The sequence below is a fragment of the Macaca fascicularis genome, chromosome 1, assembly GCF_037993035.2.
Source record: "Macaca fascicularis isolate 582-1 chromosome 1, T2T-MFA8v1.1".
Taxonomy (NCBI): domain Eukaryota; kingdom Metazoa; phylum Chordata; class Mammalia; order Primates; family Cercopithecidae; genus Macaca; species Macaca fascicularis.
Window position 1 is genome coordinate 60188607 of NC_088375.1, and position 12479 is coordinate 60201085.

The 12479-nt window shown below is 40.8% G+C and overlaps 1 protein-coding gene and 1 pseudogene across 23 annotated transcripts in view; both read left to right on the forward strand.

The window, feature by feature from the left end:
• Window positions 1–12479, forward strand: part of PPP1R12B (protein phosphatase 1 regulatory subunit 12B) — a 241358-nt gene that overhangs the window by 89048 nt on the left and 139831 nt on the right. For 14 of the 23 annotated variants that reach the window (XR_012431518.1, XR_012431519.1, XR_012431520.1 and 11 more), the window contains 5 exons: window positions 22–225; window positions 2937–3019; window positions 4655–4780; window positions 7262–7444; window positions 11163–11345. Coding sequence is in view for 15 of the 23 variants with exons in the window: in XM_045395012.3 (XP_045250947.2) it covers window positions 22–225; window positions 2937–3019; window positions 4655–4780; window positions 7262–7444; window positions 11163–11345 (779 nt within the window). In the remaining 8 variants the exon portion in view is untranslated. Of the gene's footprint in view, window positions 1–21; window positions 226–2936; window positions 3020–4654; window positions 4781–5301; window positions 5343–7261; window positions 7445–11162; window positions 11346–12479 lie in introns of all 23 variants that reach the window. The other 9 variants (XR_012431525.1, XR_012431524.1, XM_045395021.3 and 6 more) reach the window with 2 other exon arrangements.
• LOC102124756 (peptidyl-prolyl cis-trans isomerase FKBP8 pseudogene) lies at window positions 463–1930 on the forward strand (annotated as a pseudogene).

A 12479-nucleotide genomic window follows, 5' to 3' on the forward strand; every position in this document is an offset into this window, starting at 1 on the left:
TTTCTTTTGCTTCTCTCGTAGTTCTCTTCTGGCCTTTTTAACAAGCCAGAAGAGCCCAAAGATGAATCTCCTTCTTCGTGGAGATTGGGACTGAGAAAAACTGGCAGCCACAACATGCTGAGTGAGGTGGCCAATTCCAGGGAACCTCTAAGGGACCGAGGCTCTTCCATCTACCGTTCCTCTTCAAGCCCTCGGATTTCTGCTCTACTAGACAACAAAGATAAGGTGCAGTTTGGGAGGGTATGGGGGAATTCCAATGCAGTTTTTTTTTTCCATGAAAATTCAATCTTAGGAACAAATGAAAATATTTTCTAGTCCTTAAGTTGATTTTGGAAATGCAAAGCCTTTAAAGGGAGACAGGCACACTGATAGTTTAATCAAGTAGCTATTTGCTTGCTATTATTTACTTGGCCAAAAAAAAAAAAAACTTTAAAAATAGCTTTTCCTTTTGGTTCGTTCAGTCTTCCTTGCCCCCTTACCTAAAGCAAAAAATAGATCAGAAACATAAAAATTTCAATATGGCGGAGGGGGGCACAGGACCGCAGGCAGGGGTCCTGGAGCCAGAGGGCCAATTCCTATCCCCTCAGCAGCATGGCATCGTGTGCTGAACCCTCTGAGCCCTCTGCCCCCGCCTCCTGCCAGGGTCCCACTGCTCGAGGACTTCGAGGTGCTGGATGGGGTCGAGAATGCAGAGGGCAAGGAGGGAGAGGAGGAGGAAGATGACCTTAGAGAGCTGCCACTGCTGGAGGACATGGGACAGCCCCTGGTGGAAGAGACTGAACAGCCCGGGACCTTGGCCCGAGAGTTCCTCACTGCCATGGAGCCTGAGCCTGCCCCGTCCCCGGCCCCAGAAGAGTGGCCAGACATAACCAGCTGTTGAGGAAGAAGACGCTTGTCCCAGGGCCACCGGATTTGAGCTGCTCAGTCAAGGGCCAGGTGGTCACCATGCATTTGCAGACATCACAAGAGAATGGCATGTGGGTGCAGGAGGAGCCGGAGCTAGTGTTCACCCTGAGCGTCTGTGAGGTCATCCAGGCCCTGGATCTCAGTGTCTAACTCATGGACGTGGGGGAGGCAGCCATGGTCACTGCTGACTGCATGTACTGCTACAGCCCCCAGGACAGGAGCCCATACATCCCCCGCACGCGGCCCTATGCCTGGAGGTGACCCCGAAGATGGCCGTGGACTGGCCTGACCTGGAGATGCTCATAGGGCAGGAGCGCGTGGCCTTGGCCAACCGGAAGTGGGAGTGCGGCAGTGCCCACTACCAGTGGGCGGACTTCGTCCTGGCCACCAACTCCTATGACCTTGCCATCAAGACCGTCACCTCCAGCGCCAAAGTGGACATGACGTTCGAGGAGGAGAAGCAGCTCCTGCAGTTGAGGGTGAGGTGTCTGAACAACCTGGTGGCCTCACAGGTGAAGCTCGACCACTACTGCGCAGCCCTGCGCTCCTGCAACCTCGTGGGAGCACCATCTGGACAACATTAAGGCTGTCTTCCACAAGGGCAAGATACTGCCCCAGCAGGGTGAGTACAGTGAGGTCATCCCTATCCTGAGGGCGGTCCTGAAGCTGGAACCTTCCAACAAGACTATCCACGCAGAGCTCTCGAAGCTGGTGAAGAAGCACGCAGCACAGCGGAGCATGGAGACCACGCTGTACTAGAAAATGCTGGGCAACCCCAGCCGTGCCCCAGCAAGGGTGCCTGGTCCAGCCCATGGAAGTGGCTGTTTGGGGCGACTGCTGTTGCCTTGGAGGGTGTGGCACTTTCTGTGGTAATTCCTGCCAGGAACTGACCGCCCAGGTGGCCACCACCCCGTCTGCACACCATGGACCCTGCCCTGTGCTCCCTAACTCCCCCAGGCTCCCTGTCCACTGCCCTCCCTGGTCCAGCCCCCTCCTCCAAGTTGGAGGCAGCAAGGATTGGGGGTTGTGCAGCCCAGCCAGTAGGAGGGACTGAGGCCCTCTAGGAGGAATGCTCAGAGCAAGGGGGCCCTCATTCCTTCAGACCCAGTTTCCCCCCCACTCCCCTTCTCCCGCTGGGCTAGGTCTCCGCTGGGGCTGGCCTCAACTTCTCCTCAACAGGCTTGGGGGCAGCCCCTGCTGCCTTGCCTGCCCCACGCTGTCTAGGCTGCTTTCCCGCCACAGTGAAATAAAGCCTCCTACTCTGCAAAAAAAAAAAAAAAAAAAAAAAAAAATTCAGTATGGCCTAAGAGGTTCTCTGGGCTTTGAATCCAAATTAAGCTCAGGCAAATTAGTACTTGGAAAAATAATTTTTAACTTGTCATTCATTCATTAATATGGTTAGGCTAACTTCACAAATAGTTTGTATATTCATTCAAGATTAGTAAATTTTTATTTTCTTCACTCTTTAGTTCCAGATTTTATAGGACTCTCTTAGTGCTTTTTTCTGGGGTCACATCTTCCTTTTAATCACAGTCCTCTTGCTTTATATCTCTGGAGACTACTCAAAGAGATGAGGCATATTGGTTGGATTAACTCTGCAGCATACTATTGTACATATTCCTAAGGAAGCTGTATTTCAAGGAAAAGATGTACTGGGGACTACTGGGGACTACATAAATCTTATTTCATCAAGAATATTAGAGTGGAGCTTTCTGTTTGTGGCTTTTCAAAGGCTCTCCTCCTCTCTTGGCAGAGGTGCTGCTTTGTGTAATTTGTGCTGCTGTTTTCTTTATTTGCTCATCCTGACTTTCCCATGAGAATTATTTCCCTTCATACTGTTTTTTAATGGAAGAAAGTTAGGAGTAAGCTTTTGAAAGCTAACCTTTTGTAAATACCACTCAAAATAGAATTAGTGTGGGATCCAGAAATAAGATTATATAGGTATATTAAGTTCTGCTTTTTTACTCAAAATGTTTTACGCTGTGCCAGTATTGTACCTTTCTTGTGCTTTACTTCTTTTTATTTTACAGGAGAGAGAAAACAAAAGCTATATTAGTTCACTAGCACCCCGGAAGCTCAACAGCACAAGTGATATTGAAGAAAAGGAGAACAGGTAATCCTAAAACCAGCCAAAAGATGGTCCTCGTCCTCTTAGGTCTGCTGGACATAGTCATCTCCTGGGCATTACTCTTCTGCATTTTTCCCTCAGATTTCCTTACCACATTATGAATTGTTTGTTCCTTCTGCTTAGAACACCTCTCAACTCTTATATCCTTGCTTTGCTAGTTCTTTATTCTTCAAATTCTAACTCCAGCTTAGACATTACCTTCTTTAGGAAGTCTTCCCTGATTTTTCCACACATGCATTAGTTTTGGCCCACCAGCAGGCTTTGTAAAGGTAGGGTCTGTGTCTGTCTGGTTTCTCAAGGACCCCTAGTTCCTAGCACAGTGCCTAACACATAGTGAACACTAAAATAATGTTATTTAATTAAATTGACCAACTTCTAATTTGTCAGAAGGTAAAATTAAAGTCTTCCTAATTAGTTAAATGTAGGGATTTTGAAGTATTGCTGCATCTCGGGGCAAAATGTGATCTCAAACCTTAGCAGCATTGGCATCACCTGGGTACATTTTATTTTTATTAAAAAAAATTTTTTTTTCATAGAAGCAGGGTTTTGCTATGTTTCCCAGGGTGGTCTCAAACTCCAGGCCTCGAGTGGTCCTCCTGACTTGCCCTTCCAAAGCACTGGGATTGTAGGTGTGAGCCACTGCTGCTGGACCCGGTTCATGTTAGGACTCCAGAATCTCGGGCCCTACTCCAGATCTACTGAATTAGAATCTGCATTCTAATGAAATTTAATACACATTAAAGTTTGAGAAGGATTGTGCTAGAGAATCTTGTGAAGCATGGAAACCCATAGGTTTTGCAGCAAAGACCCTGAGTTATCAATTGTGGATCAAAAATCCTAGTACAGCACTTTCCTGGATACCTTTTCATTTATAATGCTAAAGAGGCTTCCAGCAAGTCTTCCTTCCCCTTCCCCTTCTGTAATAACCTTTTTTTCTCAGTAACTTCTTCATCTTCCCCCATCATTTCCTTCTCTGCTTAACTTAAAAGCCACCTACTACTAAGACTGATTGCAACACACTTTTTTCTTTTTTCTTTTTTTTTTGAGACAGAGTCTCACTCTGTCGCCCAGGCTGGAGTGCAGTGGCACGATCTTGGTTAATTGTAGCCTCTGCCTCCTGGGTTCAAGTGATTCTTATGCCTCAGCCTCTCGAGTATAGGCATGTGCCACCATGCCCGGCTAATTTTTTTGTATTTTTAGTAGAGATGGGGTTTCGCCATGTTGGCCAGGCTGGTCTTGAACTCCTGACCTCAAGTGATCTGCCTGCCTTGGCTTCCCAAAGTGCTGGAATTATAGATGTGAGTCACTATGCCCAGCCGCAAAGCAGTTTTTAAGTGAGGATCAAAAGTGACTTCTTATTACAAAAGAGTTAGAGACCTTTGACATGAGGAATTTGGTACCTGTTGAAATTAATTGGTTCAAAGTTGATAAAAGAAAGCAGGCAGTAATACTTCTCTTCTGTACAGAAAACAGGTACATAAAACAGAATCACCTGAAGAATGTGTCTATTAGCCATGTTATAGTTTGCCTGTTTGTCTCTTCTCTCTCTGTTTGCATTGTATCATGGACAAAAACTGGTGGTAGGAATCAGTGTTTTGTTTTCCTTTCATGCTTCTACAGAGAATCAGCTGTTAATCTAGTGAGGAGTGGCTCCTATACCCGGCAGCTATGGAGGGATGAAGCAAAGGGAAATGAAACCCCACAGACAATTGCCCCCTCCACCTATGTATCAACCTACTTGAAAAGGTACCAGGCTCAAAGGGGGTGGGAGATGTTCCTTTCACTCTAGCCATGGGAATATGGGTAAGGATTGTATGCCTTTTTATGTTGGATTAACACCACAGAAATGAATCAAAATGAATTACTTTCAGGTTTCTTAGAATTAACATCTTGAATAATTTAAAATTAAAATTAATTTATTCTCTTAATAATTGAATTAAAGTAAGCTAATTTCAGATTCTCACTACTGGCTTCATACTTCATCCTCTCCATTCTGTTAAAATTTTCAGTCAGAAGTGGCTTTCAGTAATGTCTGGGCAAGACTGAATTTAAGTTATCCTTGTCCAGTAGCTGGTTCTCCTTATTCTGAAACAGAGTAGTTCTCATCCCATGTGCTATTTTTGGGGGGAGAAAGGGAGGGATACTATAAAGTGGGGAGGGATGGGAAATGGGGACAGTTTTCTATTGCATTAAAGAAGTTTCATACTGAAGCCTGTTAATTTAGGGACTTGAGTTGTTTTTTTTCTTATGACTTTAATGGCCCTCAGATCCATCAAGATGTGAAACTCGCAAGTTTGGTGCAGAGAAGGTACATGGGTTTCCTTCTTTTCTCATCTGTATTCCCTTTCTGCAATTATTTTCTTTGCCACATACTAGCCAGCAAACCAAGCACCTTTGCCAGAGCCATTAAGCTACAAAAATACTTAATATTTTAATTTGAACTTTGCTGCTAATGTGGAAGAATCTGTTTTTTATTGCTTACTTTGAATTCTTTCTTTACTTTCACTTAACCCCTCCCACTATCTCCTCATACCATAGCCTTCATCACTGGGTTTTTTTAGATGATTGGTTGGCCACCTTAGAAACAGGCCCTGGCCATAGACTAGATGAGCACATTAACTCTTTGTAATCAACACTTATTTCCACTTGACAGAAAAACTTGTCAACTAGTTATTGTTGAAACATGGGAAATAGCTAGAAAACAGTCATTGTTGCCTTTTAATGTTCTTCAGTTCTGTAGATACATTCTATAAGAAAGGGCTCAACTTGGGAAGTATGAAAGTTTGATGGACTCACTGATGCTTTATTACACAAAAGAGGTGTTTCTTGCTCTATGAGGCTATCACCTATTTGTCTTAATGGCTAAGGCCTTGGTCTTCCTGGATGCATTATTATTCCTTATAGTTGAATCCAAGATCAAGAAAACTTTTCTGAGAAAATAATGTTCTAGATCAAGGGAAGGGAGAAAGCTGCCATTTAATTTCCAGGCATGGAGTTATTCTGTGGTGAGGTTGTTGATTTTTGTGATCCAAATAATCAGCAAATGGGTTGAAAGGCATTTGGTTTGATAGATGTAGTTTGGCAAAGTTATGGTGAACAGTGAAGGGACAGGCTGCCTCTGTTTAGGATCAAAAGCATGCTTAATGATGTGAGCACTTTTTGAGGAAAAGATGTACAACTTGCTTCATATCTTGAATTTCCAAAGCTCTTCTCCTGTAATCCTAAAGCATTTTTTGATTTTATAAAAGCCGATCTTATGATTTTTAAAAAGAAAGAATCTTATGCCATCACCATTTAAAAGAGCAAGTGTAAGGAGAAATTTGTCATTTCCCAGCTATGCCAAACCTTCATATACATTCCATTTTCTAGTTCATCTCTTGTGTATAGGCAGAAATTCCTTTCATATAGCCCATATTAAAATACCTCTTTTCCAAGGAAGGCTTTATAGCTTTTTTTTTTTTTTTGTTATCTCCTCAAGTGTCTCATTTCTATTATAGTCAAGAAGTATTTTGGAAATTTGAACCCAAATAATTTTTTCCTGCAATTGAGATGGTTCTTACCTGTCTTCAGTTGAAACAAATAAAAGTTGCCCTTTATTGCTCATACAGTATTACTTTCTAGACTTAAAACTTTAAATCCTCCCAGAGGCAATTTTGCTTTAGGCTGAATAACTGCAGTTCTCAAAGTCACTTTTTTTCACAGAGCTTCTTTACCCTTTTCCACTTTAAAATTTTAAATCTCTGCTCCACAACCTCTCCAAATTCTCTGGTCTTACTTTTGCTTTTGCAGTGCTAATTCTGTATCAGGTAGACATTTGGGGTTGCATGATTATTTGCATTGGGTTTGTTGGGAATTATTTTCTTCTAATAAAATTATCCTATTTCCTATTATTCCCTTTCTTAGCCTCTCCTCTTATCATATATTCTACTTTCCTGCTTTCCCTCATTCAGTATCATCTCTCTTCCTCCACGTTCCTTCACTCTTTTGGATGATTGACCAAAAAGACCATCCTTCAAAGAGTGATGATTCCTTCATTCTTTTGGATGATTGCCTGCTTGCTGCCAGTGACTCAGCTCTAACTGGAGTTGATCACTTCACTTCCCAGTTGTCATACCCTTTCTTTGGTCTATATTCATTTCAAGTGCACAATCTGGGTGGGAAGGTGGTGCTGGGAAATGGTGGGTGAGCAGCATGTCCTGAAGAAAGTGACTGTGTGCTGTTTTGCAGTGCTTCATTTGGTAGAAGTAGTGACCCCACAAGTCCCTACATTTCAGCCAATCGCAATTCATCTCCTGCTACCTCACCCATTACCATTGGTTCATCTACCTCTCGGGGCAGCCAGTGGCAACCTGCCTCTTCTTGCCCTGCACCAATCAGTGCAAACACTACTGCATCTGTACATCATGGCAGGTAAGGCTTCTTGGAGCCATTTGAGTTGCATTCATCAAAGTTAATGGCTCTGGAAACAGATATGAAATTTGAACCAAAGAGACTTTGTCACTATAAAAGCAAGTTAGAATTCCTGAGAAAATGTCTGAATTTAATGAAGATGCTTTTGCTTTGACTTGTATTAACCAGTCAACAGTTGCATATTGAATAATCAAAGGGTATGTATAATTGTACTTGGTGTTTGGACATCAGCTTAATATGACTGATTTCATCTCTCAACAACCTTACCAGTTGTGATTACAATTTAAGGGTCATACTATTGTGCTAAATTAAATATTGAAAATATTTTCATATTTTATTTCTATTAATTTTCCAGTAATTATAATAGGAATCTCTTGTATTTAGTCTTTTAAATGGCATGCAAACCCAAAGCAGAAAGAACGCTAACTCATTTTCCAAAAGCCTGTGATAGCCTTCTGAAAACTCCCAGCCAACGAGAGTATTTTGCTGGAAACATTGTGAAAAGGGACAGATTTGTGTTTGTCTAAACTGTGTTCTGGGGGCAGTATCTGCTTGGTTTCTAGTTCAGCTAAGGGATAGCATGGTAGAGTGTTATTGTGAAAGTACATTAGGACTTTAGCTGTAATTTTACCTGTGGCTTTTAATCCTTTATGTGTAGTGGGAAAGGGTCTCTTTTTTTGGGTCTGTGTCTACAACTGACAAAGAAAATGAAAAAAATCTTAATGATGGTGTTGGTGCAGGAACGCCCAGTGCTTGATTGATATTTGTCAGTTTACTAGATTTCTTTCCCTAAAATAAGTGGTGATCATTAATTCAGCCAGGAGGTAAGGGTTTATGATGGATTATTAATAATAATACTGTGTAATTATGGGTAAATTTATTAGGTCCTTATAATAATCCATTTGCATAACATGTTAACTATTATCACCATAGATGAAGAAACAAACATAGAGAGGTTATTATTACTATATTATATTACTATATATATATATATATATGTTTTGTTTTTTTTTTTTTTTGAGATGGAGTCTCTCTCTGTCACTCAAGCTGGAGTGCAGTGGTGCAATTTTAGCTCACTGCAACCTTCACCTCCCAGGCTTGAGCTATTCTCCTGCCTCAGCCTCCCGAGTAGCTGGAACTACAGGTGCATGCCACCACACCCGGCTAATTTTTTGTATTTTTAGTAGAGATGGGGTTTCACCATGTTAGCCAGAATGAGGATGATCTTGATCTCCTGATCTCATGATCCGCCCGCCTTGGCCTCCCAAAGTGCTAGGATTACAGGCGTGAGCCACTGTGCCTGGCCATATTACTATATTTTACATATATAATATTACATATTATATAATAATACTATATTGCTATTACTATAACTATGAAGAGCTGCAACTGAGAGAAAATAATTACAACTGCAATTTGTTGGACCCCATTATGTGACAGGCATTTGGTTAGGTATTATATTGGGATTTAGTTTGCTTACATGTAACAATAAATCTAAGTAGTAGTGGCTTAAATAAGATAAAGTTTTTTTTTCTTGCACTTAAGAAAGTCCAGAAATATGCAAAGCTGGCTCAGTAGCTCCACAGTCATTAAAGGATCCAGGTTCTCTCTTCTCCACAGTTCTTGTGTCATGGCTGCCATTTCCATGGGTGGCTTCGTGGTCCAGAATAACTGCTGTAGCTCTAGCTATCATGGCTGTACTCTACGGAAGAAGAAGGAGGAAAGAAGGAAGCAGACAAAGAAAGAATGCCTCTGAACTGAGAGTTTTCCCAGAAGTACTAGTTGTCTGCATATGTCTTATTGGGTACCTCTAGTGGCCAGGAGACTTTGAGAAGTGTGTACTTTAACTAGGTATATTGCTGCCATCAATAATATAGGGATTCAGTTCATAAAGAAGAAAGGGACAATGGATATGGGTTAGACAACTAGCTGTCTCATGCATACATGTATCATCTATTCTCTTATAATGAGCCCCCTATTATATAAAGTATTATTTTATAGATGAGGAAACTCGGACCGAAAGGTTAATCATCTGCCCAAGGTCACACAGCCAGTGAGGAACTGAGGTGGGATTTGAACCCAGATTTGTACATTTCAAAGCTCTTATCTGTTTTGTCACTGTTTGTTTCTGCTGAGTTTGTATTTTATTCTGGGTACTATTTTAGGTGTCCTGCAGACATTATTTTATTTAATCATTAGAAGAACCCTGTATTTTAAGGTGCCACTATCTCTATTTTGTCAATGAAGAAGAGATCAGAGAGTCTACATTTAAGCAAATGTTGTGTTTCCAAAGCCCATGTTTATTCTACCCTATTGCATATCCTCTGATCTCTGCTCTAGGGCTGTGCTTATTCTAACAATCTACTTGTAAAATTACACTGCATTTCAAAATAATAGTAAAAGTCCTATTATGTAATTTAATAAAATAAAATCCTTGGCATTTCAACAGCATAAGAAATTACAGTGAGACCAAAACATGTTATTAACCTAAAAAGAACTTCAAGTAAGGTTTGGTTAAGTGTAATTTTTTATAGCTGTGTGTCTAGCTAATTTTATTGGTACTTCCTATAGATTCTTATCTTGTAAGTCTGAGGAATTTTTTGCCTTTTCTTTTTTTATTAAAAAATGACTATAAAATTTCACCTTTTTTTGTAGTCATTAATTGCTTCTGGAGAATTAGCATGTGTTTTTTAGATATTACTTCTATCTTTTAAAATAGTCTGCTTTTATGTTTTATCTAGGTACCATATTTATATTTTTATATTTTTATTATTTTTTCAAGCTTGTAATGTGATTATTTGGAAGTAAGCTTAGAGCTACCTGTGAACATTTCTGCTAATAATTGTGAGTAGGTGAAAAAAATAGATTTTTAATATTTGTGCTTTTCATTGCTTTCTCCATCTCTGTATCAGTTGTGGACCTCTGTTACCCCAGCAACAGCTGTGACATCACAAATGATAGCTTTTTGGGTGGAGAGTCAATGGTTGCTCTCAACTCTTTGTTAAGAAACAAAGATCTTGTTTTCATGTAAATGAGTTTAATTATACAGCTTGCTGTTGAAAAGTCTGTAGTTAAGGATACTTATAGAATCTGGTTTGGTTTTTGTTTCAATTTCTCACTTCTGCAGTTATGAATATAGACAGGCATTTGGTTAAATGGAAAGAGAGAGCAGTTACTGAACTAGGTGAGGGAGAACTAAGCACACTGAGCTATAGTATCAGTTGTCCCTGGATAATCCAAGAAGATGGTCATCAAATCTAGGCTGAGGACTACCACAAAGACTCCCACTGCCAAGAATTAAGGAACAGGTAGAGACTAATATCGTAAGTGACTTTAATGTCTTTTTCTTGTGTAGAGAGGCCCTTTCTCTGTGTGCATGTGTGGAGACCAGATGTTACTGGGGAGTCGTTTAAAACACTCTTGCATATGTCACTATCTTGCCTTGTGCCATAGCTAGTGACTTTTGTTAAAACAAAATCTCAGGCACACACATACACATACAAGTCTCATAAAATGTAACTCCTCAGGCAAAGGATGTCAGACTAAACGTGTAATTATACTATTCCAAACTGTAAGAGCTCAAAATTAAAAATCCAACAAACATCAGAGCAAGATTTCCTAGATGAACCGCTCTTTAATCCTTCTGTCTCTGTGCCAGTGCTTTGTTGTATAGCATGCCTAACCATTTCCTTTCTGCTTGTATCTTTTTTTATTTCAGGACTCCTCACAAATCCCAGGCTGACTCGATAGCAGAGAAAACAGCAGACAATGTCTCTTCTAGCACCCCGCTCTGTGTGATCACCAATCGCCCTCTGCCTAGCACTGCCAATGGGGTTACAGCTACTCCTGTACTCTCCATTACTGGAACAGATTCCTCTGTGGAAGCCAGGGAGAAGAGGAGGTATGTTGAGTTACTGATTTCACTTGTGGGGCTCTGCTTTGAGGTACAAGATAAAGGAATGGGCATAAAGTGCTTTTCCCAATTTCAAATACATTTATGAAAATTTATCTTTTTTTTTTGAGATGGAGCCTTGCTCTGTCACCCAACCTGGAGTGCAGTGACACCATCTCGGCTCACTGCAACCTCCTCCTCCTGGGTTCAAGCGATTCTCCTGCCTCAGCCTCCCGAGTAGCTGGGACTACAGGCGTGTGTCACCATGCCCGGCTAATTTTTTTGTCTTTTTAGTAGAGACGGGGTTTCACCATATTAGCCAGGATGGTCTCGATCTCCTGACCTCGTGATCCATCTACCTCGGCCTCTCAAAGTGTTGGGATTACAGGGCTGAGCCACTGTGCCCAGCCTGAAAATATATCTTTAAATTATTGTTCTGTCTTTTGCCTCTGAGCAGTCAGTTTTTGGTGACTCAATTATTTATGATTATTTAGCATAGACACTTATGCCGTTATGGATTTAGGCATATCTTTTTTCTGTTTGTCTTGTGATAGAGACAATTGTTAGGCATTATTTCACCATTTTGTAATGGAGAACCTGTGAAGCACAGAGAAGGATCTTTTGTTTTGTTATGGATAGTCTATGTTGACTTCTCTGGCAGCAAAGAAAGGGAGCAGTATGACACAAGGCTCAAAGAAATAGAACTAGGATATAAACTTTTGATTACTTTGAGAAGAATACCAGAAAAAGAAATGAATAGTATGTGATGATATGGTAGAAAAATAGTGACTAGGTATTCTGTAATTTCCTTAGAGAGAAGTTGAGAGAACATTGTGAATTGACATAAAAGATATTTAAGGTAGAAGCTAAGAAAAACTTTTTGATTGCCAGCATTAAGAGAAACCTTGGAAAATGTGACCAAGCAAGAATGGGTCATTTTCTCCTACTCGAGGAAGTATTAAAAATAGAATGTACCGCATTTGGGAGGTTCAAATGTACTTAAAGACTAAGGCTATAATTATCCCTTGTTAAGATTAGACCAGGTGAAATCTTATCAAAATTTAGATTTCAGTTTGACTTCGTATTATTTTGAATATCCAAAGGAAGGAGCTTTTATATTTGTGTGTATTTAGAGACTGTCTT